The 27986-nt window shown below is 42.0% G+C and overlaps 2 protein-coding genes across 6 annotated transcripts in view; one reads left to right on the forward strand and one right to left on the reverse strand.

Annotated features, from left to right (window-relative positions):
* The window catches only part of PPP6C (protein phosphatase 6 catalytic subunit), a 35050-nt gene extending 34609 nt beyond the window's left edge, over positions 1 to 441 (reverse strand). The window contains exon 1 of the mRNA XM_075560505.1: positions 232 to 441. Within this exon, the coding sequence (XP_075416620.1) occupies positions 232 to 306 (75 nt within the window). The 5' untranslated portion in view covers positions 307 to 441. The remainder of the gene's footprint in view (positions 1 to 231) is intronic.
* Positions 285 to 27924, forward strand: RABEPK (Rab9 effector protein with kelch motifs). Of its 5 annotated transcripts, none has more exons than XM_075560501.1 (11): positions 285 to 541; positions 658 to 708; positions 7235 to 7335; positions 8736 to 8782; positions 9494 to 9558; positions 12168 to 12325; positions 13762 to 13914; positions 20528 to 20689; positions 25435 to 25584; positions 27227 to 27376; positions 27622 to 27924. In XM_075560501.1, the coding sequence occupies exons 5-11, from the start codon at positions 9506 to 9508 to the stop codon at positions 27900 to 27902; spliced, it is 1107 nt and encodes a 368-aa protein (XP_075416616.1). In that variant the 5' UTR covers positions 285 to 541; positions 658 to 708; positions 7235 to 7335; positions 8736 to 8782; positions 9494 to 9505; the 3' UTR covers positions 27903 to 27924. The 5 variants fall into 5 exon arrangements, with proteins under 5 accessions (XP_075416616.1, XP_075416617.1, XP_075416615.1 ...); XM_075560502.1 differs by having other exon boundaries at positions 7286 to 7335; XM_075560500.1 differs by lacking the exon at positions 7235 to 7335 and having other exon boundaries at positions 286 to 541.
* The last annotated feature ends 62 nt before the right edge of the window (positions 27925 to 27986 follow it).

Consider the following 27986-nt stretch of genomic DNA (forward strand, 5'->3'; position numbering starts at 1 on the left):
CAGGATCCCCGTTGAGGGACCCAGGATGGCATTCGAGGGGCTGAGACGCCCAGGCTCGCCGCGTGACCCCAGGTCAGACTGGGTGCCTTGGCACCGGACTGGGCCCGCGACCGCGACGGGACGGGATACCCGGCGGGGTACCGCGGGGGGAGGAAGGGCGGGCCGGCGGGAGCCCCACAGCCGGAAGGGGGCGAGCCCCGCAAGTAGGGCTCCCGCCCGGGCCGGGCTCACCTTCAGGTCGTTCTCTGGTAGGTACTTGCACAGTCGCGCTATCTCTACATACTTGTCCAGGTCTAAGGGCGCCATTTTAGAAAACCAAGCCGCAAAGACGGCGGCGGCGGCGGCGGCGGCAGGGGAGGCTGTAGTATCGGCGGCAGCGGCGAGGCCGAAGCCGGAACTCCCCTACGTCACGTCCGGTCTTGAGAGAGGCGTCTGCGCAGCGACGTTAAAGCTTGACCCGATTCCCCCGGCTGCTTCAGCGCGGCTCACGCCCTTTCTGGCGGAACCCGAGCTGTGGGGTGCCGAGAACCCCTTCAGCCCAGTGAGTGAGACCTGCCGGGACCCGTAACTGCCTGTCGCGGGGACTGCTGGGATTTGTAGTTTGCATTTATGACCAACGATGCCTCTTTTATTTCTCTCCCCCCACCCCCCCTCCAGATTTCTCACCTCTGGGGAGACAACGAGGATTTTCTGATGAAAAACGACGAAGTAAGCTCCCCTAACCTTCTTCTGGTTTCTCATTGCGACTTTTCAAAGCACTCTCCTCTCTGTCTTACTAGAACATCCCTAGTTTAAAATCGGGTAAGCTTGACCATGGTGACCTGTGGAAGGCCCTGTTAAAACCTTGCGCCACCAGTGACCGATCTTTCTTCTTGGAAGGATGGGAAACAGATATTCAGATGCAGTTATGTTATTCATTCCTCTTAAAGATCGATAATAAGCAGGAGAGGTCACAATACTTGTCCTAATGGTACAAGGAATAAACGGTGGAGCCAAGACTGGGAAATAGATGTACTGGCTTCAATACACTGCTGTGTGGGTCCCACAGGGGCACAGATGTATGCATAGGAGTATACACACCTGCCCCTCACTTACCAACTATCTGATTATCTGACATTTCACATCTATGACAACAGCAAGAAATCAATTCTCCCATCATTTTCCTCATCAAGGACGTTTGCCTGGCAGAAACAAACACTAAGGTCCAAGATGAGAGTAAATCATGCTGATTCTAATGGTCTGGCAATGATGTAATGATATAATTTGGCAATTATGTGATAACGTAGTTTAGCAGTTATCATGTAGTCATCCTCAAATCTGTGATCTGATGTGACCATCCTCTATTTTTACCTAAGGGTGAGTTTTCTGATTTTCGCATAGTGCCTGGTCTTTAGAACCTAATCACATGAGGATAAATGAGGACTAGGTGTATATATGTGTATATGTATGTATATGTACAGAGGGGCTTTAAAATGTTCATGAAAATTCTGTTATCTTTTAATTCTGTAGGTGAAAGATAAAAAAGTTAGTCTCAAAAATCCACAAGACAGATCTACTCTGTCCTCTAGGGTCTCTAGGAGTCAGAATTGACTTAATGACAGTGGGTGAGAGGCTGACTTTCAATAAGGTCCCTGCGTGAAGTTTTATTATTTTTACAGGTATTCTATAAATTAAAATTGTTTCAAAATAAAATTAATTTTAAAAATAAATTATGTTTATCACCATTCCTATTTCATATTGGACTGGAAGTTCTAGCTAGAACAAAAGGTAATAAAGGAAAATAAACACTATCCAAATTGAAAAGGGAAGAAGAGAAACTATCCATATTAACAGAGGACATGATCCTATATATAGAAAATTCACATGAAGCATCCACTGAGCCCAAATGGAAGGAGCAGACCAGCCTATGTGATCCAAGGATTGTAAATAATATAACCCAACTCTAAAGGGAGGAATGATATCAGAGTCTAAATCGTGAGCACCTGGTTTGCAGAAGGTTATGAAAGACAAGGGAAGCCCAAAATCCATTTGTAGAGTCCACACATTGATTTCGCCTCCAATGAATTCCTTCCAGTCATAATTGTGGAATGGTGGATTAGCCCTGTTATCAGAGAGCATTGTAAAGTTGATTATGACAGATGTCATTAGGTCAAAATATAATGTCTTATTTGATGTCGCTTTAGTCCCATTTTGAAACTGTTTCTATTTTTAAAAGGGGGAAGGGAAGGGAAATACACATGGATTAAGCTAGTGAAGAATTCCCTCGACCATAGCAGGGCTGTGAATAACCTTGCTAGCGTGCAGAATGCATTGAAAAGTGGATTGTTGCAGATAGTTAGGTTAAAATTTAGCACCCTATCATTTAATCTTATGATCCATTTAAATTAAATTTGTTCTAGTTTTTAATATTTTCCATTTTCTATTGAGGTTTTTAATCTGTTTTACTTTGTTATTCTTATTAGTTTTTTGTTGCTATTTTTGTTTGTTTTTCAAGGTTTTTCTTTTTATGATATCCAGGACAGGTGAATCTATAGAGACAGGAACTGGATTAATAGTCCTTGGGGACATGGAAGGGGAGGTTGAGGGATAATGGGGAGCTAATAATGAGTACAAGACTGAAGAAACCATTCTAAAAATGATTGTAGTGATGATTGTACAACTCTTCTTGATGTGACTGAACTATTAGTGTATGATATGTGAATTATATGCCAATAAGACTGTTGAAAAAAATTTTAAGAAAAATCACACAGGCTCCACAACAGAGTTACTAGAATAGAAAGATTTAGCAAAGATGCAGGGCACACAACCAACACACAAAAATCCTCTACCCTAACAATGAGGATTCTGAAAAGGAAATCAAGAAGCCCATATAATTTACCCCTACCAGGGTAAAATGCCTTTGAATAAACATAACCAGGAATGTGAAAGACTTATATAAAGAAAACTCTAATATACAACTGCAAGAAACTAAAAGAAATGTACATAAAAGGGAGAATGTTCCGTGACCAGGGATTGGAAATGCTAACACTGTGAAACTGTGATTACTCGCCAAAACAATGTATAGGTACAGAGCAATCCCAGTCCACACCCAGGCAACACTCTTTCATTAAATGGAATAACATCTCAAATTTATATGGCAAGAAATCCCAAATAGCTAAAGCAATATCAAGGAAGAGCAACGTCGGGAGCTTCTTCATTTCCATTCTCAATATTTACTACACAGCTCTGGTAATCAAATCAGCCTGGCATTGGTACAATGATAGACACATAGACAATCCAGATGTTAGTCTATCCATCTCCAGGCAGATGATCTTGCATAAGGGTCAAGGTCTATTCAATGAAGAAGAGTCTCTTCAACAAATGATTCTGGCAAAAGAGGATATCCATACATACAAAAATTAATCAGGATCCATAACTCCCATTTATAAACACTCAAAATGGCTCAAAGACCCAAAGGTTTAGGCTAAAACTAGAAAAGATACCCCACTGGTTTGTTTGGGGTTTTTTATATCCCACTGTTAATGTGAGATGTTGTCAGTTCTGACTCAGAACTTACACACACACAACCAAATGAAACCCTGCCCATCTGCACCATCCTCAGAGTTGTGGTGATCTCTCCTGATAGCATGTCCAATGTGGATGAGACAGCGTCTTGCCATCCTCACTTCTAACTGTGCATTTTCCAAGACAGGTTGGGTTGTTCTTCTGGCTGCCCATGGGACTTTAAGTATTTTATGCCAGCACCATAATTTAATGCACCGATTCTATTTTGGTCATCCTTATTCGTTGTCCAACTTTCACATACACATGAGGTGATTGATTTGGGTCAGGGACATCTTAGTCCTCAGAGCAACATCTTTTACCCAATGCGATACGTTGTTTGATTTCTTGACTGTTGAATCCAAGTAAATTAAATTCTTGGCAACTCAGTATTTTCTATTTTTTATGATCTTGTCTATTGGTCCACTTGTGAGGATTTTGGTTTTCTCTGCATTGAGTTGCAATCCTTAGAAAAGAGATATGGAAACACCACTTTGTTTTTCACCAGTTTTTTCACTGTATCTTGAACTTCTTCCTTCAAGACCATCAGTCCTTGATCATATGCTACCTCCTGAAATGACTGACCATGTACCAGTTTGGGGTTATGGCAAAGTGTTTTTGTGTATTTCTTCCATCTGATTTTTATGCTAACTGTATCGTTCAATATTTTTCACATGTTGTCGTTAAACGTGCCATCAAGCTGGTTCCGACACAGAGTGACCCACGGACTACAGAAGGAAATACTGCCCACTCTTGTGCCATTTTCACAGTTGTGATGTTTGAACCCATTGTTGTAGCGACTGTGTTAATCCATCTTGTTGAAGATCTTCCTCTTTTTTATTAACCCTCTACCATAAGATAGCCAAAGAATGTCAGACAAAGTCTCACTATCCTTACTTCTGAGGAGCATTGTACCCATAGAACCCTTCAGTATTGCATCTCAGATTTTGAATTTGTCCTCTGATTATTTCAACTTGAGAAATACTGAGTGTGTTCTTATCTTCCGGTTTCCTAACTCCAGGTCTTTGCACATTTCGGGATAATAGTCTGTCTTTTTAAGTAGTCCTTTGAAATCTTTTGTTTACTTCTTTACTTGATTTCTTCCATTCACTTTACCTCTCTATAGTCAAGAAAACGTTTCAGAGTCTCTTCTGACTTTCATTTTGGCCTTTTCTTTCTTTCCTGTCTTAATAACCTTATGTTTTCTTCGTGTCCCATCTTAAGACATCTCATAACTCACCTGGTCTTCAGTTATTAGTATTCAAAATATCAAATCTATTCTAAATCAAATTTTTCTGTAAATTCAGGTGGGATATACTCAAAGTCGGACTTTGGCCTTCTTGAACTTGTTTTAATTTTCTTTCTTTTTTTTTTTAAATGGTTGCTTGTTTTTATTTTATGTTTTTTAAAATCTTTTATTGAGGGCTCTTAAGAGCTCATATAACATCAATCATATCAAGCATATTTGTACTTAGGTTGTCATCATCATTTCCAAAGCATTGTCTTTCTACTTGAGCCCTTGGTATCAGCTCCTCTTTTTTTCCCCTCCCTCCTGAACTTGTTTTAATTTTCTTCAACTTCAAAGTAAACTTACATCTAAGCATTTGATAGTCTGTTCTACAGTCAGTCCCTGGCCTTATTTTGACTTATATTGAACTTCTCCATTGTCTCTTTCCACAGATGTAGTTGATTTGATTCCTGTGGCATTTCATCTGGTGAGATCCACGTGTATAGTTGCTATTTATGTCATTGGGGAAAAGGGATTTCCTAAAAGTTGCCGGTCTTGTGAAGTTGTGTCACGTAGCTCCTCACCGCCAGAGAGATGGAAATCATACAAAGAGAAAGTTAACACCTTATGAAGAGTATAACCAATGGCCAATGTCACAGAGAAAGGTGTATAGAAATTGTTAGATGTGAATGCTATGTGCTGTGAGCCTTTCACCTAAAACACAGTTTTTAAAAATTAAATGTTGCAGAATGAATGCTACCCATAGCATTTAGTTCTTTATTCATTTAACTAATCATTGTATAATACCTATCATGTGACTAAAACATCTACGATCCCTGGCCTTCTGGACCTTGGAGTTTGTTTAGGGAAGACAAATAATAAGTAATTAATGAACAAATAGTTCACTGCAAATTATGGTTAGTACTAAAAATGGAAAGGAGGAATACTGTGCATTTTTTAATGGAGTGAAAATAGGCCAATTTAGTAAAGTGTATAAGCTCCAGCACCAGATGATCCATGTTCTTCAAATCCCAACTCTGCCACTTAGTAGGTGTATGATTTAGGGCAAACTACTTACACTCGTTGTGCTTTATTTTTCTCAACTTCTTTAGGGAGGTGAGAATACTATCTACCTCTTATGAAGAGGCTTATCCTGAGGTTTAGTAGAGTTTTATGTGCTTAAAGCAGTGTCTAGCACTGAGTAAGTACACTTTGAGTGTTAGAGCGGAGTGCTTGGCAGACATCATTGTCTTTCAGATGAGGTAACATTTAATACGTTAGGAGGGGAATATGAGCTCAGCGTATCTTGGAGAAAAATTTTCAAGTGAAGAAATGTTGATACTATTATTTAATGACCTTATTATTTAATGACAGTCCTCTTTGGAAAGCTGGAACTTCACTTTTCATCTCTCAATCTCTGGACAAGTAGAGAGATGGACATGAGCCTTCCTTATAGACTGTAGATTGCTTCGAAGGAAAGCAACCTTGTCTTCCTCTGCTGATGGGTCTGCAAGCAGAATAGTGATGACAGCTGCTAGTGTGCCTGTCTGTTAAAATAGACGAGAGGCTTCACTTTACAAAACTGAAAGCAAGAAGCTCCCTCCTACCAACTTGCTTTAATGTACTGAGCACACCTCATTCCTGACATACTCCCCAGAAAGGAGAGAAAATAAGCATCGTTGTTGGGTGAGCCTTGGCAAGAGGTGATCGTTACATCAGGTGACGTGGCACGCAGACTTTGTGTTGAGCTTGCTTCCTTGCCTATCCCTGAAGATAGGGGCTTCTGGTTCTGCCACTTAACAAGGGAAACTCATTTTCACTTCATTGGGCCTTAGTTTCCAGCCCTCACGTGTAATTGTTGGTTGACAGCATAGGTCCCACAATGAAAATTGGTTCCTATTTGCCCCTCAGACCCCTTCCAGTTTTTCTTCTTTAAGCGTAACTTCAGCACAGCACCTTGAAGTAGGTCTAGTAAAAAAGCACAGGGGGTATCAGAGCATTCTGCACTTTGAGAAAAATATCCTTCTGAATGCACATTGCGCATGGACATATGGCAGAGCCAGCCTGGCTTTGGTTTTCTTTCCCAGAGGAGACCACAATGACAGACAGAATACTCCTCAACTCTTTGGCAGGCAGTTAAAGGGGATGTTCCCATCAATGAGAAAACTCAGACTCCGAGAGTAAGGAACTTTCCAAAAGTCATCGAATTCAATACTTAGTGCTGGAGCCAGGATTTGAGCTCCAGTACGCCTGTTGGAGCAGTGAGGAAGCACTCAGCTGCTAATCGAAAAGTCATTGGTGCGAGCCCACCAGCACTGCACATGGAGACCCTCTGAGGGTAGCTCTATTCTGTCCTCTAGGGTCACTGTGAGTCCAGATTGACTTGGCCACAGCTGTAGTGGTTTTGAGGGTTGTGTCTGAGGGTGTCTGTCTCACTAGTGACTTCATTTCCTCTTTGTACTCCAGGAACTCCTGTAGCGTCCACCTTCAGCTGTTGGCTTTTCCTCTATGTCCTAGGGCACAGGGGCTGGCCTCAGATCTCAGCAGTGTCTCTAGAACTGTCATAGGTGAGCCACATGTTTGTTTTCCGGAAGTCCCAAGGAAACCAATGATCATGAACTTGCCAGACATTCTGCAAATGAACGCATAGCAAGCGATAGTCTTACCGTGGCAGAGGGCCAACTGCATCCGGGCTGAGCACCCTATGTTATTTCAGGTATGCCTGCCACTCTCTGAGATGAATTTACTTCTTGGCATTTACAAAAGGACATTTAAGCATAGAGATATGTAGCTTATTCATGAATTTTTTTATTTCTTGCACTTTTTATAACTATTATTTGGAGGCTGTGTATGTATGTTTGTTTAATAAAAAGTCTCATTAGACTGTAATCTTCTGAAGGCTGGGGTCACCTTTGTTCTGGTCAGTGGTGCTCCAGTATGGTTTTTATAGAATGAATTGGATAGCTCAGAAGTCTAAAGCTGGAATTGACTCCTAACCTAAGAACTATGGAAAACGATTTCTCACCTAGGAAAACACTGAATTTTATCCTTCAGACACCAGTTGTAGCCATTTTTACAATAGTCCAAGTCCTGAGATCATTTGGGCCACCTGAATAGATACTCAACCACGGGCATCCCGCTTGTAAGCCGTTTCCAAGTAGCCTTTGTTTATGTACCCCGCTTGAAGCAGTACTTCTGGGACTGCCAAGTGGTTTATTGTTGTTGTTGTTTTTGGTTCTCCAGAAAGGCACAGCCTGACAGACACCCCAGATGTGTAAGGACTTTTCCCTGCCCCCTTTGAAACTAGGACTTTGTTCTGGGGACTGGACAGAGGGGAGGAGCAAAGGGAGAGGGGAGCAGTTGGCCTGGGACCACTCCCCCTGGGACAGAGGCATGCAGAGTCCATAATCCCAGTCCCCCACCCCCACTAGAGGGCAGAGCCTGGGCGCAGGCAGGTATAACGCAAGATGCCACTAGTAAGCCTGCAGAACAGAGATCTGATGTGATTCTCGACCGGTGGCCTAGGCTGAGTGGAAGGGCCTGGAAAGAAGTCCTTCACCTCTGGCCTGGCCACATTGACTGGAAAGAATCAGCTTGTTCTCTCCTGACTCTGCCTCTTTCCCCCAAGAGCTGCCAGGCGGGGAAGGACCTGGAAGTGGGTGGGCTGGGAGAAATTTCCACGCACAAACCTCACCGGGCTGCGCTTGACTTGGAGGACCTCAGTAGCATAAGCTGCAGGTCTATATTCATCTCTCTGTCCGTTAATTCCATTTCTTCATTCATTCACCTTTCACTTCTACACTATGCCTGGCCCGTCGATAGATTCTGGAGATAGGCGGCTCCAAGACTCTGCCAGGCCCACTTCTCTTGGAATTTAGGCTAGTGGAAAGTAGTTTCACATCCTCTCTAGAGACGTAAAATAGATATGACATGCAGAGTGATCCCTGCAATGCTGATTGCTTCACAGATCTCTTCAGAGTCCTGAAGAAGAAGAAGCAGCAGAAAGCAAATCAGGTGAGGCTTCACTGAGGAGGGGACATTTGAAACTAAGGGCCTGAGGGTGTGTGGACTGCTCACCTCAAGGTCTGTAGTTCAAACCCAGTCAGTCTCTTTGGGTGAGAAATATGAGGATGCCTCTTCTGAAGATGATGTTCACCAAAATTTCATGGAGCAGTCTACTCTATCCTACAGGGTAATATGAATCAGAATCAGCTCAACAGCAGTGAGTTTGTTCCTTTTGTGGGTCTGGGGGTTGGAGGTTGACAAGGAGGGAATGGAGAGTGCAGGTAGGAAAACAGCTTGCAAATTATGCAAGGCCTGCTATTAGAGGAGCAGCACCAAGCCTAATAAAATGCAGCCGAAGATGATGGGGTGTTATCTGGGAAAGAAGGTGGAGACCAGAAAGCCTCAAATGCCTCGCTGAGGCCAGGATTCTAAAGTTCAGGATTTCTCAGCCTTTTAGAAGTTTTAACCCCCTGGTAACCATCTTACAAGCTCTGAAAATTTAATTCTGATAGGTGCTAGTCCCCGATGAGAATCACAAAACTTTATCACCACCGTCCCACCATTCCCCCCCAAAAAAATTATGTCCTGTAGTTGTGTTGGGATGCTTAGTCAATTGAAACTGATATATTCAACCGGAAAGGTTTACAGAAGGGAAGTGGCCTAGTTTGTTCTTTGTTTTAGGAAAAAGATAAATGGCTACAGAATTCTTTTCTCTCTTAGGCATAGGACACCATGCAGCTGTTGCCTGTCTTGGAGCCTGGAGACAAGCCTAGGAAAGCAACATGGTCTGTAAAGAAAGGAGTTGGATGCAAAAAGACAAAACAAAAAAAACTCTGAATTTTTCACATTTATAAGAAGTTTGCTAGCATTTAATCAACAAAAGGTAGAGATGAAACTGTCTGCAGTTTCTGGTAATGAGGCTCAAAGTGTCTGAAGAAGGTTTTTGGAGGAAAACTAGTAGGGCAGTAATTACCACCGAGCAGATGCTGGTTTTATGAAACTCCGTTTACCAGGAAGAGGAAAGCACTGACCATCTGGCATCCTCCGCTCCAACACTGTCGCTGTCATAGAAGGCTATGGGGAGCAGGCAGTGTCTTCATGGGATCCTGGAGGAGAACCTCTCTTCTGTTTGTCCTGAGTTCATTCTCACTCTGTACCCAGCATAAATCTGACCATGACTTGCCCTACCTTAAAACCTTTTCATGTCTCTGCTTTGATCTTTGAATAAAACCAGACTATGTAAAGTGACCCATTGGGCCCTGCACAATCTATCAATCTATTCCTGTCTATCTTTCCAACCTCAAATGTTCTTACTTGTTCCTATCTTCTCTTTCTATTCCTTCAACACATCTTTCACAGTCCCACTGGGGCGGCACTGCATTCGTGAAAATGAAGTGAGGTCCCCACCCCGAGTAATCTGGCCTCCTCCTCCAACTTCACTGGGGTGTCAGAGAATCATTATCAGCTCTAACAGTTCAAGGCTGATTCCTCTGAGGACAAGATCAGACACAGCTCCTTTCCCTCCCTCCCTCCCTCCCTCCTTCCTCCTCTGCTGGGTTTGAGATTTCCTTGCAGTGGCCACTCAGACAATGCTGACAATCACAAGGTTTACTAGGGAAGTGGCAGTTTGCAATTCAAGATCAGGAACTACTCAGTTGTTAGCTCCTTGGTTATATTCTGGGATAAGCCTGCTAACTACAAGATTGGCCACTGCGGGAGAAAGATGAAACGTGCTTCCATAAAGATTGATAATATTGGAAACATTTAAGAGCAGTTCTGTTTTATTCGGTGGGGTCACCACCATGAGTTAGAATCAAATCAGTGGCAGTGGGCTTCACCTAATCATTTGATGGGAATTATAAGACCATGATGAGAAAGGCGGCATAGAAGCCATCCCTCGCACTGTAACGCTGATCTCTCTCCCAGAACTAGTCTTTCCCTATCTCTTATCCTTCTCTTTGCATAGCTGACTTTAATTCATACTTCAGATCTGAGTTCAAATGATGATTCTTCAGGAAACCTTCTCTGACCACCCTTTAGTTCCTCACCTGTCCTTATAGAGTAAGATCCACCTGTGATATGTTCTCATACTGTGCATATCTTTCCCTGCTTTATAGCATGGGTGAAGAAAGTAAATTTTGTCGATCCGAAGAGAAGAGAATCGCAAGGATGCTGAGAATTAGGAGGAGGCTAGGAAGGAATTAGAGTAGGAAATCAACAGAGCAGGTAGAAAGATGGGTAGAGAACAAAACAGATGTGGCCAGGTGAGAAGAAAGAAATAGGAAGGGGGAAGGGGTCGGGGAGCAAAAAAACCCCACCCCAAAACCAAAACAAAACTTTCTGCCATTAAGTCAATTTAGACTCCTAGCAACTAAATACCAGAGAGGTCAGATAAGACATGCGTGATAAATGGCTACGGAATGTTCTTTTCCCATCAGGAAGCTCTCTCGATCAGCATGCAGAATAACTTCAGAGAGTAGAATAAGTAGATGCTGTATTTTACTCTTCAAAGTCCTAGCTTTTCCATCCATCATATTGAGCTTCGTGAATAATCTGGACAAGCTTTTGAAATCAATAAATTCAGGAAAGTATTTCATGATAAAGGGGAAGCATCTCTGGCTATTGACAGGACTTGGGGCTGTGCGTTCCAATCTATGGCTACATAGAAAGCGCCAGTTAGCACTTCCGAGCCTTTCACGCACTACGACCTGGCTTAGACTTTACGATCCCTTTTGGCATAGTGGGCTGCAGACTGAGCTGCTTACTACAAGGTCAGTGAAAATACCACTGCTCCGAAGGTTACTTTATAAAGTAGCAACCTACAGAGGCAGTTTCACTCTTTCTGATAAGGTCATTATGAGTTGGCATCAACTTAAAGGCAGTGAGTTTGGGAGATTTTGTTTGTTTGTTTTGGATTTGAGGTAAGAGTATTGCCGTCCTCATTGTAGAAATGCAGCAAGGTTCAGAAAGGTTGGAAGTGTCTACCAAAACATTACACATGTTCTTACACATATGTCTAGGAACAAGATAATGGTTACAAACGTGTTTTGTGAATCAAACAAACCTAATTCAAGTCCCAGCTCAGCAACTTGAATTAAGTTTGTTTTGATTCATAAACACATTTGTAATCACCATCCTGTTCCTAGACATAGCGTTGAACGTTTGTGGGTCTGAGTTTCCTTACCTAGCAATCACCAGCCCAATCCAGGTCAACTAGATTACTGTGTGACGAAAGTAGTGACAATATTGAAAAACCAAAACTTCTGTACAGATAATTAAGTGTGTGTGTCTGAATAAGATCCTTCGGTTCAGTGGATCTCGAGAGGAACAGAAAGAGCACGCGGTTGCAATTGGTCTCCTCGCAGACCTCCTGAACACATCTTCCCTTTGGCAGGTACACTTTGACGCCTCCTGGAGGCAGCCCTTGTGCTCGGGTTGGCCACAGCTGCTCGTATTTACCCCCAGTTGGTGATGCTAAGAGAGGGAAGGTCTTCATTGTTGGAGGAGCAAATCCAAACAGAAGCTTTTCAGATGTGCACGCCATGGATCTAGGTAAGACTGGGAGTGGTGGAGCTTGACCGATGTGGCCAGAGCAGAGCTTTGTCCCACCAGCCATGACAAGAACACTCCCAGGCAGCATGAACATCTCTGACAGGTCCCTAAAGTCTCAGCTGACCTCTTGGAACATATTCACCCCACGAGTACCTCCTTGATTAGGGGGATAGAACCTGTTGGAAGGGCTAGTCACCCAGCCATTCATTCATCAAACGAATGAATGATTTTCAGGGAGATATTGATGATTTCCCCACCTCCGCCATCCGTGCATGGAATTAGTCACTAAGTCTTAAATATCTATTACCTCCATCCATGTGTCTCCAGTTCCAAAGGCCAAGTCGCCATTAGCTGTTACTTCAACTTGCGTTTCTCTTTTCTCTCTCTAGTCGAGTCCATTTTCCATCTTCAGCAGAAGGGTGCTATCTAAAATACAAACTACTTCCTTGTTCAAAATCTTCTCCAGTCTCACTTCTTGATTCTTTCCCAGCTCCTTTGCTACACTAAATAGCCTTGAGGTCGTTGAACACCTTGAACTGTGTGGCCTTCCAGCCTTTGCATGCTTCTCCCTCTGTCCAGAAAGCACTTCACATCTGCATGTTTGCTGTTCATCTTTCATATCCCAGATTAGATGTCACTTTCATGGGAAGTTTCCCCTGATACTCCTGGAGTACTTTTGGTACCCTGTCCAGTATCTCCACACTGCTCTGTCCTTTCCCATGCTTATTTCCCTTCACAACCCTTATTGCCCATGATTTTTAAAATTTGTCTTTCCTTCAAGTGTACAAACTGCTTGAAAGTGAAAGATTGTGGTTATTTCCCCTATTGAATCCCTACCTTCTACCACCCACAAAAAAAGTGGGGATTTATTTATATAGACACAAGGGTATTGCACAGAATCTAAAGACAAGAAGTATAGCCCTGAGACAGCAAAATTGGGATTGGAAAGCTATCAAAAACCATCTTTCTCCCCCCTCTTTCTCTCTGCTGCCTTACGTGAATCTGCTTCATTCTTCTCTGTTCCACACCATGGTTTTCTTTGCTTCCCCACACATGGTGGAAGATGACCATCCAAATCCTACTATCCGTTTGACTTCCAAATTCCATTTAAATTCTTAAGGAGGACCTGATTGACCTAACTTACTTCAAATGGCCACCTCTAACCCAATTAGCAATGCTAGAAAGCCAGGGTGTTGTGGTACAGACATGTCTTTCACGATCTGCCCCTATGGTTAGTAAATGGGATGGTGTTCATTGAAAAGGGTGAATGAACTAGGCAGACATCCCCCTAAGTGAAACTTTTTGTAAATTGACCATGTTCCCTTTAAGTCATTTGATGGTTAGTCATTTTAGCTTTTGACCCTCTCCTCACTACCCTCCCCACCTTTATCAGTGTAAGCAGCCCCTGTCAAGGAACTGGTGGAAATGTTTTCTAGGGACACATCAGTGGGAGTTAGCCACCTGGGAGGGCCTCTTGCCCCGCTACGAACATGCCAGCTTCATTCCTTCCTGCACACCGGACAGCATCTGGGTGTTTGGAGGTGCCGACCAGTCAGGCAATCGCAACTGTTTACAAGTGTTGAATCCTGGTAAGTAACCAAAGTGATTTTGTTTCCATAAATAAATAAGTTCAATTCCAACGTGTGTGCCAAACCCATTTAAGTGGTATTGAGGGTTAACTTTGCTGACCTCACAGAAAATAGGAATTTTAACTTCTAGCAGAAACGGGAAAAAAGAGTCTTTTTCCTCCTCTGGTAACATGTACAGTTATCAATTCCTTACGTGCCACACCTGGAAGGGACTTCAGAGAACAACTTCACCAAGTGAGAACCTCAGGTCCAGCACCTAGTGTCATCAAGAAGTCAGTTGCTGATCCAGACTAGTGGTTTTCCAACACAGATGATGTTGCCCCGAACGGGACATTCAACCATGTCTGGAGATGATTTGGATTATCACAAGTCAATTTCTCTCCTCCCCTTAACCATCCCTCTTCTTTTTAAAATATAAAATATCAGTAAGTGCTGAACCCTAATTCAAATTCTCCTACTGTGGGTCTCCTACTGTGGGGACTTACAGTTACTGCTGAGAGGATGCTGCTGACCCACCTGTGGAAGGTGGACTTACTCTTGTGTCATTTTTACAATTTTGTTCTTGTCCTCTCTTTATAAATATAATTTATTCACAGAAAAATATTTTTAAAGTATGAATAAACATTATGTGTTAGTCTGGGTATGTTAGAGAATCAAATCCACAGAAACTCAGGTGTAAGAGAGAGTTTTATATGAAGGTTAAGTGCACATCAAGAAACATCCCAACCCAGTGCTGCCCAACCCCACAAGTCCAACATTAACCCATGTGTCCAACACCATATGTTCAACACAAAGTCCTCCATCTCATAAAACATACACTATGACACCGACTGCAGGAAGACAGCCTAATCAGTGAACGTGTAAGCATTTCAGCGCTGGCAGGGATCTCCACACGGCTGCTCCAGCACCCAGGGCTGCATCGGGGTAGGTCCATGTGGCTTCTCCTCAGGGGTGTCTTGCAGGAAGTGAGCATTGCCAGCTGAATCAGGGAACTGGCTAAGGCAGCTGTACCCTGGTCCAACCATCACAAAGCAAGAGACCTGAGAACTAGAAAAGTGTGGCTCACTGAGTCATTTATCCCTCCATCCTTCAATTAACCACACATGTGTTTATTGACCAGGTTGGTACAATAAACTAACCCACATTACCAGCCAAATTCCTTATCCACATTTATTAGACAGAAGTCAGCTACAGTTCTGTATGCTAAGGTTCTCAATAACATTTCTTTGTATTTAACTATCTATGCACTTTTGGGCCCTTTTCCTTTCCATTTCATTGTCACTGCAAAAGTTATTTTCTACTAACAATGCTTTGATAAGCTCTTGATCGCTACAAAATGCTCTATTTTATAATGACACCCTAAGTCCTCTATTGTTGGACATTCAGACTTATAAACATGTACTGTTGTGAGTGACAAGGCGTGGACATCTTTGCTCAGAAGTCATTGTGTTTCTTAGGATTCTGGCTCTGAATGAGAGAGAGTAGGTTAAATACTGTGAACTTAAAAAAAAAACCAAAAAACTATTGTGCTTGGTAACTCCCACAGGGAGTTGAAAGGAATACTATGAAAGGGGAATATTCTCTACAGCCAATTCTTTTATTAAGGATCTATGCATACTTATAATCTCCTACTTTAACTATTTGCAAACAATAAGAAGCGTTTTGTTTGTTTACAGTTTAGTATCTGGTTTTTACATGGAAGACTCATGCTTATAGCTCAATGTAGTCTTTGCCAACCAAATCTGAAGTGTTTAGAGAGTTACATATCAGTGCTTGTACAGTATTGTTTGCTCATTTTTAAATAAAAGTCATGACTGTGCAAAAAAGTTTATATTGTGAGTGGGTAGGTAGACCTACAGAGCAGATCATCACTTTTAAATTCAGCATTCATACATTTTTAAGCTTCAACTCATTCATTGAAGTCCCTAAAATGTAATTTCACTTGCCCCACTTCCTCCCTGTTTCCATTCCTAACCTGGTTTCCATGCCTTAACATGTTTAAGGCTTTTGACACAGGCTACCAAATCGTTCCCAAGAAAGCTTTCCTGCTTATCCTTCCTCCAGTCATGTTTGGTGCCGCTTGTTTCACTCTGCCCTGACTTGCGCTGAGTGTATCATTTTAAACTCTGCTATTTTGATAGGCGCACATGCACGGTTAACACACATTTGCCTCGTTGCTTAAATGAGCATTTTGCTAATTACTCATAACCTGGACATTTTTCACAAATAAGTCAACTCTTAACCACTTACCTCCTGTAAAGATCAACAGTGGCACAGGTTGAGTGAGAGATAAACTGAGGCACAGGAAGACGACAAAGATGACTGACAGGACAAAGGGAGAGCAGAAACAGAAGTAGCTGTATTAGGAGGAGCTGGGGCGAAGCCCCATGGTCTAGCAAATATCCCCGGGGAATCCCGGGCTTTGCTGGGGACTGGGGTTTTGAAAGGGAAGCAGGGTGAGGGACATATGTGCTGCAGGAGAAGGTCTATGGCCCAGCATGTTAGCAGAGAGGTTTATGGTCCAGGATGCAGTTTATCAGTTCTGGCAGTTACGGTGTCCAGTTATCAGGGAGTCAGGCATTGCTGGCACTGTTTCTTGGTCTCCCCATTCCAGGGGCAACTGCTGACCTTTGAGGATGTGCAGGGAAGCGGGGCCCCGGCCTGCCTCAGCTTAGCCCAATCACCTCCATCAGCAATTGTGTAGTAGAAAATCTGACTGTTTTTGGCCCTCAGTTCCTGCCATGTGATCTATAAACCTTTGGGATAAAAAATTTGGCCAGCCAACACAGGGACAAGGGAACAACGAGTGGTTCAAAACCATTGGCAGGGAGGGGATGGGAGTACTGGTAGGGAGTGACCAAGGGCAAGGTAACTGAGAGGAATTACTGAAACCAGAAGGAAGACTGAACATGGTAGTGGGACAGGAGGAAAGTGTAAGGAAATAGAGGAAAGGAGTAGGAGGCAAAGTACATACAGAGAAGCCTAAATACAGACATGTACATATGTAAATATATTTATGATTATGGGGAAATAGACCTATGTGCGTATATTTATAGGTTCAGTAGTAGGGTGGCAGGTGGACATTGGGCCTCCTCATGCGCACTCCCTCAATACAATAGCACCTTGCTCAGCTAAACGGTCATTCCACGATACCCACCTTCCCGACATGATCGCTGAAGACAGACATGTGCATAAGCAAACATGGTGAAGAAAGCTGATGGTGCCCATCTATCAAAAGATATAGTGTCTGGGGTCTTAAAATCTTGAAGGCAAATAAGCGGCCATCTAGCTCAGAAGCAACAAAGCCCACAGAGAAGAAGCACACAGCCTGTGTGAATATGAGGTGTTGAAGGGATCAGGTAGCAGACACCAAAGAACAAAAACCATCATTGTGTGCTCACCTTCCTCACATAAACGCTGAAGATGAATGTGTGCATAAAGTAAGTGTGGTGAAGAAGGCTGATGGTGCCCGGCTATCGAGAGCTATAGCGTCTGGGGTTTTAAAGGTTTGAAAGTAAACAAGCGGCCATCTCTCCCAGAAGCAATAAAGCCCACATGGAAGAAGCACACCAACGTGTGATCATGAAGGGCGGAGGGGACCAGGTTTCAAGCACCTAAGGCGGGGGCGGGGGGAATCATATCGTGAATGAGAGGAGCACATGATGGGGACCCAATGCCCATCTGTAGACAACTGGACATCCCTTGTAGATGGGTCGTGGGGAGGAGATGAGTCACTCAGGGTTCAGTGTAGCAACAATGAAACTCACAACTTTCCTCTAGTTCTTGAACGCTTCCTCCCCCACAACTATCATGACCCCAATTCTATCTTGCAAATCTGGTTAGACCAGAGGATGCACAGCGGTACAGATAGGAACTGGAAACACAGGGAATCTAGAACAGATGAAACCCTCAGGACCAGCGGTGAGAGTGGCGATACCGGGAAGGAAGTGGGGGTAGAAAGGAGTAACCAATCACAAAGATCTACTACATACAACCTCCTCTCTGGGGGATGGACAACAGGACAGTGGGTGAAGGGAGACGCCAGGCAGTGTAAGATAAGATAAAATAATACTTTATAAATTATTAAGGGTTCATGAGGGAGGGGGGGAGGGAGGGAGAGGGAAAAAAGGAAAATGAGTTGATTCCAGGAACCCAAGCGGAAAGCAAATTTTGAGAATGAGGGCAACGAATGTATAAGGGTGCTTTACACAATTGATGTATGTCTGGATTGTGATAAGAGTTGTGTGCGCCCCAATAAAATATTTTTTAAGAAAGAATTAAAAAAAAAAAGAAAGAAAGAATTTGACCAGCAATGCTGGGAAGGGAAAAAAACAAACAACGTGGTTAGAATTAGAGGTTTTGTGTGTGTGTTACATCAGTGGGTGAGCATGGCTAGTGCTGGAGATCTAATTCCGTTATATGGCTGAGGATTTAATCAAGTCCATATAATGCAACCCTAATAAAAAACTTTGCAATAAGAATTAAAAAATAAAAGCTTTGCCCACCCAAACTTGGGGAGCTTCTCTAGTTGGCAGTGTGGTGTATTGTCACACATTGAGAGTGTGCGAAGGATGACACATTGTAACTCTACTGAGAGACACTAATGGAAGCTTCCCATGTGAGGCCACTCGGACTTCACCCTGACTTCCAGACAGAACCAGCAGATCTGTCTTGCAGGAAGTACAGCCAGATGCTTCTCAGAGCCAAAATGGTGAGACTTTGTCTCATGTACTTTGGACATGTTATCAGAAGAAATCAGTCCATGCTTGGTAAAAGAGAAGAACTTTGAAAATGAGGAAAGCTCTCGACGAATGGCTTATTATAATGGCTACAGCAGTGGGTTTAAACAGAAGAATGATTGTGATGATAGGGCAGGATCAGGCCGTATTTCATTCTGTTGCACATAGATAGGCTCTCCAGAATCAGAACCAGCTGAACGGTACCTAATCACAACAGACCTTACTCAGTGGGTCTTTCCCTTTGACTGGTTCTGATTTGTATCCTTTTGCAACACCAACCCCCCCCCAAGAACAAATAAATGTAAGTGTAATGCTTTTTCTTTTTAAGATAACTGTATTGGGGGCTCTTACAGCTCTTATAATAATCCATACATCAAATTGTATGGATAAGCATATTTGTGCATACGGTAATGTTGCCATCACTATTTTCTAAACATTTGCTTCCTATTTGAGCCTTTGGTATCAACTCCTCTTTTTAACCCCATCTCCCACCCTCATGACCCCTTGATAAATTATAAATTCTTATTAGTTTCATATCTTACACCAATATGTGTCTTACACTGTCCAGTGTGATACTTTCTTGAGTTCTGGGACAATGAGTTACTTTGGTTATTAAGGCAAACCCCTCGAATGTCTCAGGACGCCCGTGGGATTCTCTGTGTTGGTGTTTAACTTGGCAGCAACACAATCCCATGAGCTTCTGACCCTGTGGTTGTGCACACTGTAACTCCTGCTACAGTCCAAAAGCTCTTCTAAGACCTGTAGCTATAGAGACAATTATATAATGCTTTGGATATAGGCTGAGACTTGTTCGTCTCCACGTAGGTGTTTGCATTCCACACATGTTATAAATGCTACCTGCACAAGAGGCACCGAGTTTCCCCGGCAGATCATTCATGATGGGGTGTGGTGTCATGAATACGGGAGTTCAGACCTTACTGTGCTACTCACAACACTGTGACCCAGAAGAAAAGATTTATATTTTCTAAACGCTACTTCCTTAGAGAAGTTCCCCGAAGCTTTCATGGGCAAAAAGCTTTGAGTACCTTCCATTCAACTCCCAGGGCTGAGTGAGGATGGAAGAATTCTCAGGGCATGGTTCAGTACAGTACAAGGATGATGCTTGATTCCTACATCTGTTTCAATGGGATTAATGTTTCATTATTTTTTTCAATTATGAATATATATGTAACAACCTATGGTAGATCAACATTTCATTTTTCATTCTTAAAAGAAGGCTTTTGACACAGGCTACCAAATAGTTCCCCAGGAAGATTTTTCCAGTTTATCCTTTCTCCAGCTGTGTTTGATGGTGCTTGTTTTACATACCTACCCAGTTGATATGGTAAAAGTTTATTCTTGGGTCAGATGAATGGAAAATAGATAGGCACCCATCTCAGCTATGTATTAGCCATATTACCTATCCTGCTTTGTTTATCCGTAAAGTAGGAAAACATATCTATCAAATACTTAGTGCTTAGTAGAGACTATTGTACCACTAAAACTGCAATAACATTGTTAACTTTTATCTTGATGACCCATAGACTGGGAAATTTTCTCTGGCTTCCAATGGGGATGAATTTTTTTTTTAGATGTTGGACTCTTCTGAATGGATGTAGGGCAGGGTAGTTAGCAGAGTGGAAAGGGGGTAGAAAAAGTGTTTTTTCTTTTCAAGCATGTGGATTTCAGAATGGATGGACAAATTATAAGGATTGCCCTTATCCCTCCTTAGCCTTGATGGGCAGAAGGTCCCTGTTTAGAACTATGCTGCCCTGAATATTTGAATTTGAAAGGCAACCCTCCTGGACCCCAAAGTGAAGGTGAGAGGACCTTTAAGCCTGGTGTTTTAGGTGCAACCTTCCTTTCTGAACCAGAAACTAGGATGTGGACAACTCCGGAGGTGACCAGCCCCGCGCCATCCCCAAGAACATTCCATTCATCATCGGCAGCCATTGGAAGCCAGCTGTATGTCTTTGGAGGTGGAGAGAGAGGCGCTCAGCCTGTGCAGGATGTGAAGCTGCATGTCTTTGACGCAAGTATGATCTGGGGCCTACTAATTACTTGGTCAGGGCCATTCAGCTTGTGGTTTACCTGATACAGGAAGCAGACGTTCGAAAATGAAACCCTGTCCCATTTCTAGACTTATTTGGTATATCCCTTGGCTGATATCTCCCCCATACAATTAAATTTACATTTAAAAAGGTGTGAATGTTCAGATTTTTAAAACATTTAAACTAAAATTTTATAAAGTTAAAAAAGTAACTGTTCTTTCCACCCCCCAGACAGAAGTAAACTCTATTAAAAACTCTTGCTTTCGAGTCAATTCCTACTCATAGAAGTTCTATAGGACAGAGCAGAACTGCCCTGTGGGTTTCCGAGACTGTAACTTTGGGAATAGATAGCCTCATCTCTCTCCCATGGATTAGTTAGTTGGTTTGAACTGCTGATCTGGTGGTTAGGTGACCAGTGCTTAACCCACTACCCCACTAGAGGTTCCTTATACCTATTTCTATGCTTTCTTATGTACTTAGTTATAAATCTTATGTATATATAGGGAAGTGTCAAAAAGTTCATGGAGAAATTCCATTTTTTTATTATTAAAAGATTACTTTATTGGGGCTCTTACAGCTCTTATAACAGTCTATACATCAATTGTATTAAGCATATTTGTACATTATTGAAAATAATGCCATCATTATTTTCTAAATATTTACTTTCTATTAAGCCCTTAGTATCAGCTCTTTTCCTCTCCCTTCCCTCCACCTCATGACCCCTTGATAAATTATAAATTATTTTAATGCATTTGCCCATGAACTTTTTGAAGTTCCCACATACATGAATTTTCTATAAGATGTTAAGTTACAGGTACACTTTGAAAACACAAACATGGAATCCAATTACAAATATTTTGTGGCTTGTTATAGAGTGTAGCAATTGAAAGCATGAACTTTGAAGCACTTGACATGGACTGAGACCAGATCTGTGTTGCCTTAGACTAGTTATTTAATCTCTCTATGTCTTCATCTTCAGGTCTGTAAAATAAAGATGATAGTGTCTATTGACTGTAATAACTATAAAAATTAAATGTGATTTAGTGCATAGCACATAGGAAGCACCTAATAAGTGGTAGCTGTATTATTTTTTGTCATTTCTTATTCTATGCAAATGTGTGGTATGCTGAATTCATTCAGTCATTTGCCTATTGAGTGACTTTTAGTTAACTATGTAACATTGTGGGAAAGAGGTGGGGCTTTTTATTCCTTTAAAGAGTTACCGTCTCGGAAACCCCCTGGGCAGTTTTACCATCCTCTACAGGGTCACCATGCATCAGAAGTAACTCAGTGGCAGACAATTCATTGTAGTTAGTGTTACACAGAACATCTGTATGTACGTACCACTATACACATATTACCAAGGTTTGTATAAACAGATGCTGAGAGGATTACTAAATCACAATGGCATAAACATTGAAGATTTGTAAGAACACTTGTCAATTTGGGGAATGAGCATTTACTTACATTTTTTTTTCTTACTAGTGAGCAGTTATAAAAAGCTTTTATTTAATTTTACAGAAATGCTTTTCATTTCTATTTTGCAGTAAACTACAACTTGTCTTAAGAATATGCTGTAACAAAAGTTCATATTTACAAAGTCAAATTGGAAGAATTAATATATTTCACAGTCTATGTCTTCCCTTTTTAGAAAGAATGGGCTTTGAGATTCTTTTAAAGCAGATTTAAAAAATGAAATAGTATCGATTTTGAATATATAAACATGTAGATGAGAAGTAAACACAAAATACATGTATATATGTGAAGGGGCTTCAAAAAGTTCATGGAAAAATACTATTATATTTTAATTCAAATTTTCCATAAACTTTTTGAAGTCCTCTCACACATATGTGTATGTAAACTACCATCATCTCCAAATTAATAATTAACATCTCAATGTATTTCTAGGCTTTTTTATTTAATATAGCAGAGATAATTCCATGTCTAATATATGTATCTTGTATTTTTCACTTAATACATTTCCCCCTATAGTCATAAAGTCTAAACTAATATTTTTAATAAATGTACATGATTCCCTTATGGCTATACCAATAACTCAACCTCTTGTTGTACATAGACTAATTCTAGTTCTCCATTATAAACATTATGATAAACACATTGTACATAACCCTTTCATATTATTTTAAATTGTGTTTTGTGAACGACTGGATGGGGGTGAGACAGTCTGTGAACATCCCGCAAAACCCACTGCCATTGAGTTGATTCTGACTCTTAGGACCGATTCGAACTGTCCCCGTGGCCTTTCCAAGGCCGTAAATCACCACGGAAGCAGAAAGCCTCATCTTTCTCCCAAAGAACGACTGGTAGGTTCAAACTGCTGGCCCTTAGGTTAGCAGTCCACTACACCAACAGGGTTCCTGAACAACTGGCAGACATAGCATAAAGTGGAATTCAAAGAGAAATTGGTTGGTTGGCCTTTGTTCCGAATAGTTTTTGCAGCGCTCCTTTAAGACTTTTCTATTGTGTTGAAATGATTGGTTTTCCAGAATTTTGTATAAGCACAACTTTAAAGATTTGAAGAGCTATCTAGCATAGAACACCTCTGCAGTGTTAGGATAACAGTATAATAACTCATATATTGAAAAACTTTGTGTACTATATCCACATTTTCTCATTTAATCTGCACATCAGTCCTTATAGGTAGGTATTTTCATGTATACCCAATTTACAACTGTAGGAAATAAAGTTTAATAAAAACCTGGACTGACGAACCTGTAGAGTCAGCAAGTAGAATCAGGGTTTAGGGGAGAAGGGCACAGAGGTGGTGGTAGGATGGATATAGGGGTGATGACGCTAACAGGTCCTTCTAGAAAAAGAATGTTTGGAAACTGTCTTAGCAAATACGCAATTCTGCTGAATGTGATTGAACTATGGAATGATTTGATATATGTATTAATCCCAGTAAATAAAGAAAAGTTTAAAGAATAACTTGCTCTAGGCCATGTATTTATTTAGTGAGAGAACCAGATTTCAAGCTCCACTACCTTTGTTCTAATCATTTTCCAATACTCCCTTACCAATGTCAGTCTTGTTCTTTTTACTTAATAGTAATCTGATTGTCCTCATTCTTTCAACAGAGCAATTACCTTTGAAAAAAGGGAAATAAAAAATCTTATCATAGTGAATGAGGTGGGGAGTGTGGAGTGGAGACCCAAAGCCCATTTGTAGGCCACTGGACATCCCCTTACAGAAGGGTCTCCGGGAGGAGACAAGCCAGTCAGGGTGCGCTGTAGTAATGATGAAACATACAACTTTCCTCTAGTTCCTAAATGCTTCCTCCTCCCCCAATATCATGATCCGAATTTTCCCTTGCAAGTATGGCTAGACCAGAGGATGTACACTGGTACACACAGGAACTGGAAACACAGGGAATCCAGAGAGGATGATCCCTTCAGGACCAGTGGTGAGAGTGGCAATACCGGGAGGCTTGAGGGAGGGTGGGTTGGAAAGGGGGAACCCATTACAAGGATCTACATGTGACCTCTTCCCTGGGGGACGGACAAGAGAAAAGTGGGTGAAGGGAGATATCAGGGCAAGATATGACAAAATAATAATTTATAAATTATCAAGGGTTCATGAGGGGAGTGGGGAGCGGGGAGGGAGGGGAAAAATGAGCTGATGCCAGGAGCTTAGGTGGAGAGCAAATGTTCTGAGAATGATGAGGACAATGAGTGTACACATGAGCTTTATACATTGGATGTATGTATGGATTGTGATAAGAGTTGCATGAGCCCCTAATAAAATGATTGAAAAAGAAAAAAGGAAAACAAAGTGCTTGTTAGGACCCCTGATGGAATGAGTTACACATTGGGCTGTTGATCACAAGGTCAGCAGCTCAAACCCACCAGTTGACTCAAAGGAAAAAGATGAAGCTTTCTGCTCCTGTAAAGATTTAACTGCCTCACAAACCCCAGGGGAAAGTTCTGCTCTGCCTCAGGTTTGGATGAGTCAGAATCAGAATCAACTTAAAGGAAGCCAAAGCTAAAGAGGTCTTTTTTAATTCAATGCAAGGAATGGCTTCCTGATGCCCAAGAGAAGGGGCAGGCTTGTTAACAAGCTGTCCAACCCTGGAAATGTCCAAACAGAGACTGTCCAGACTATCTATCGACACTGTAGAGCAGTGGTTCTCAACCTTCCTAATGCCGTGACCTTTAATACAGTTCCTTATGTTGTGTTGACCCCCAATCATGAAATTATTTTCATTGCTACTTCAAAACTGTCATTTTGCTACTGTTATGATTCATCATGTAAATATCTGATATGCAGAATGTATTTTCATTGATACAAATTCAACACCATTAAAGCATAGTGATGAATCACAAACAGTATGTAATTATATATTGTGAACTACTTATTTCTAATTACAAATAAATTATCTTGCAGCATGGTGTAGCATGGGTACCAGTCTTCACGCTGGTTATCCATATGTGGTCGTATCTACATGTGGGAGGACCCACCTGGAGACAGATAGAGAAGCAGTGTCTCAGTTCCTAAGACCATCAGAATTAAGTTTTTCCAATGGTCTTAAGGGACCCCTGTGAAAAGGGTCATTCTACCCCCAAAGGGGTTGTGCGTGACCCACAGGTTGAGAACCGCTGCTGTAGAGGGAAGCACTTCCTGCTTGCTGGGAAGTGGTGAAACTTGGGTGTATTTCTCATGTTCTTGCTTCATGGCTTTGCCATCTGATGTCAATGAATTTACTGTTCTAGACACTCTGACTTGGTCACAGCCAGAGACACTTGGAAAACCCCCATCCCCTCGGCATGGTCATGTGATGGTGGCAGCAGGGACAAAGCTCTTCATCCATGGAGGCTTAGCAGGGGACAAATTCTATGATGATCTCCACTGTATCGATATAAGTAAGTAAGGGTTGGGGATTATCATCTTAAAATTAAACAGAAGGTGCTGATAGAATATAATCTTGCTCAAAGGTGGGGATAACTTGACAAGCCTGTGGTTTTCAATGAATTCTGTTGTGGTCTAAAGAATAATTTTAGAAATAGATGAATTTTTTGAGCGTCCGTGGGTTTCCAAACATGAGCTTTTTTGCTCTTCACAACAACCTGTTCTTTCTTAATATCCATTATATATTTTCCACACAGCTTTCGCTTAGGCATTAGAATATGGATAACAATCCGTGAATTTTGAAACTGGTCTCTAGAATTGGATGCTAAACATGACTAAAACCACTGGGGAACAGGAGAATTGAGAACATAGACCCATCACCACAGGGCTGATGTGTCCCAGGGGGCCTGGGTTCATTCTCAGGTAGCCCTTCAGGCTGAGGAATTTGTCCCTTTTTGTCCCCATGAATTAACAGCCCTGATGGATGAAGGCACAGGGAACTGCTGTGCAGTATGCTTGTATTGGGCTAGCACTGGGTTCTCTGGGATTCCTACATTGACTAGAATTTTGACTGGACTGGGTGATCCAGGGCTAGGATGCAGGGGCTCTTACACATATAGGTGGAAACAATCTTTACTGAAAGTTTCCTTGCAGCCAGTCAAATGGAGGGTTTGGGGGCGGGGGTGGTTCTTTCTTTTCCTTTTATTAAATACATTTATTGGGTACTCTTACAACTTTTGCGTCAAGCACATTTGTACATGTGTTGCCATCATCATTTTCAAAGCATTTTCCTTCTTGAATCCTTGATGGGGAGATGTTCATGATTTTTGTGAGTGTGAAAATAAACACAGCGAAATATACACCAATAAATAGTTCTGTAATATTTTTAGGAAGTTCTTCCTATTTTTCTTGCCTACAAGTACTTCTTTAAACCTATTAAATTGCTTTATGTAAACACTTATTTGACAAGATGCAAATTTCCCTACAAAACCAGGAGTCAGTGTTTGAGACAGCTGAGTCACAAGTGTGGAGATTAGCAGCTTTGGAGTCAGGCTCACATTCAGTTCTAGCTGTGGAATCTCAAGACAGGTCTATCTCTCTGCCCCTCTAATGCTCAGTTTCCTTATCTGTAAGAAACAAGCAGAAGTAAGCCATTTCAGTTTCAGAAGGCTCTTATGAGAATTCAGGCAGTTGACTCTGTGTAGCCTGCCTCACAAAGCTGCATTCTAAGAAGTCTTCAGGAATTTAAACAATACGTGCACATGCTTGGGCAGGCAGGCACACACAGGACCGCATCTGCTAGCTTCCAGAACAGTCCCTGGGGATGGCCATCAAAGATTTTTTTTTCCAATGTGCTCTACATCAGAATTACTGAGGTGTTTGTTGGAACTAGGAAGGGGCTTCAAAAAGTTCATGGCAAAATTCCATTCTTTAGATTTCACCTCTGCACCAACTTTTTGAAACCCCCTGGTATAAACTACCTAGGCCCTCCCTCTGGATTGCCGAATTAGAACGTCAGGCTCCCACCAAGTAATTCGAATGCACACTAAACCTCGCTCTATCATCTCTCTGAGAAAACTGCAGGGGTCAGACCAGAAGCTGGAAACCAAGTTTTAGCATGCACTGTACCCAAATCCTGTCTCTCTCTCTCGGCAGATGATATGAAATGGCAGAAGCTGAGTCCCAGTGGGGCTGCCCCTGCTGGCTGTGCTGCCCATTCAGCTGTGGTTGTGGGGAAGCATGTGTACATCTTTGGAGGAATGGCTCCCACGGGAGCACTGGACAGCATGTACCAGTACCACATAGGTGAGTGTCACCTTGGTTCTGTAACAGGCATAGCTTCAGGAAAACGACAGTGCCTTGGTGTTTCAGGTTGGGCCCTCCACATCTGAACCCAAAGGAATAACCAAGTTAGTAGAGAATGACATCAAAGCAGTAATATTGTCATTAGCTGTTTGCAATGTCTCCCGTTTCTGTTGAAAACGTGGCTAATATTCATCACTGGGCATTTATGGAAATCTAATACAAAGCCTGTTTTTTTTCTAACATAGAAAAGCAGCATTGGACCTTGCTTAAATTTGATACTTTCTTACCCCCTGGACGACTGGACCATTCCATGTGTGTTATTCCATGGCCAGTGGCGTCTGCTTCTGAGAAAGATTTCGATTCTGTCCCTCTGAACTGTGAAGCTGACAAAAATTTCGAGGACAAAGAAGTCATCCAAGGTGATGACTCACAGCAAAGTGAGGACACACTGCTCTGTTTTGTGTTTGGTGGCATGAACACTGAAGGAGAAATCTACGATGATTGTGTTGTAACTGTAGTTGACTAATAAAACACATTACTTGTAAGGAGCTCTTTCAGAAATGTGAAATGGAAAGTAAAAAGTTAATGAAGATGTTTTATACCCAATATA

The sequence above is a fragment of the Tenrec ecaudatus genome, chromosome 10, assembly GCF_050624435.1.
Source record: "Tenrec ecaudatus isolate mTenEca1 chromosome 10, mTenEca1.hap1, whole genome shotgun sequence".
NCBI classification, from domain to species: Eukaryota; Metazoa; Chordata; class Mammalia; order Afrosoricida; family Tenrecidae; genus Tenrec; species Tenrec ecaudatus.

What these genes read in the sequence shown, in the direction of transcription:
- RABEPK (XM_075560501.1), top strand. Translation starts at nt 9,506, where the DNA reads ATGCAGCTGTTGCCTGTCTTGGAGCCTGGAGACAAGCCTAGGAAAGCA. An exon ending in TTTACAAGTGTTGAATCCTG is followed by an intron (nt 13,915 to 20,527) that starts GTAAGTAACCAA and finishes TTTCTGAACCAG; the next exon opens with AAACTAGGATGTGGACAACT. An exon ending in TCTCCACTGTATCGATATAA is followed by an intron (nt 25,585 to 27,226) that starts GTAAGTAAGGGT and finishes CTCTCTCGGCAG; the next exon opens with ATGATATGAAATGGCAGAAG.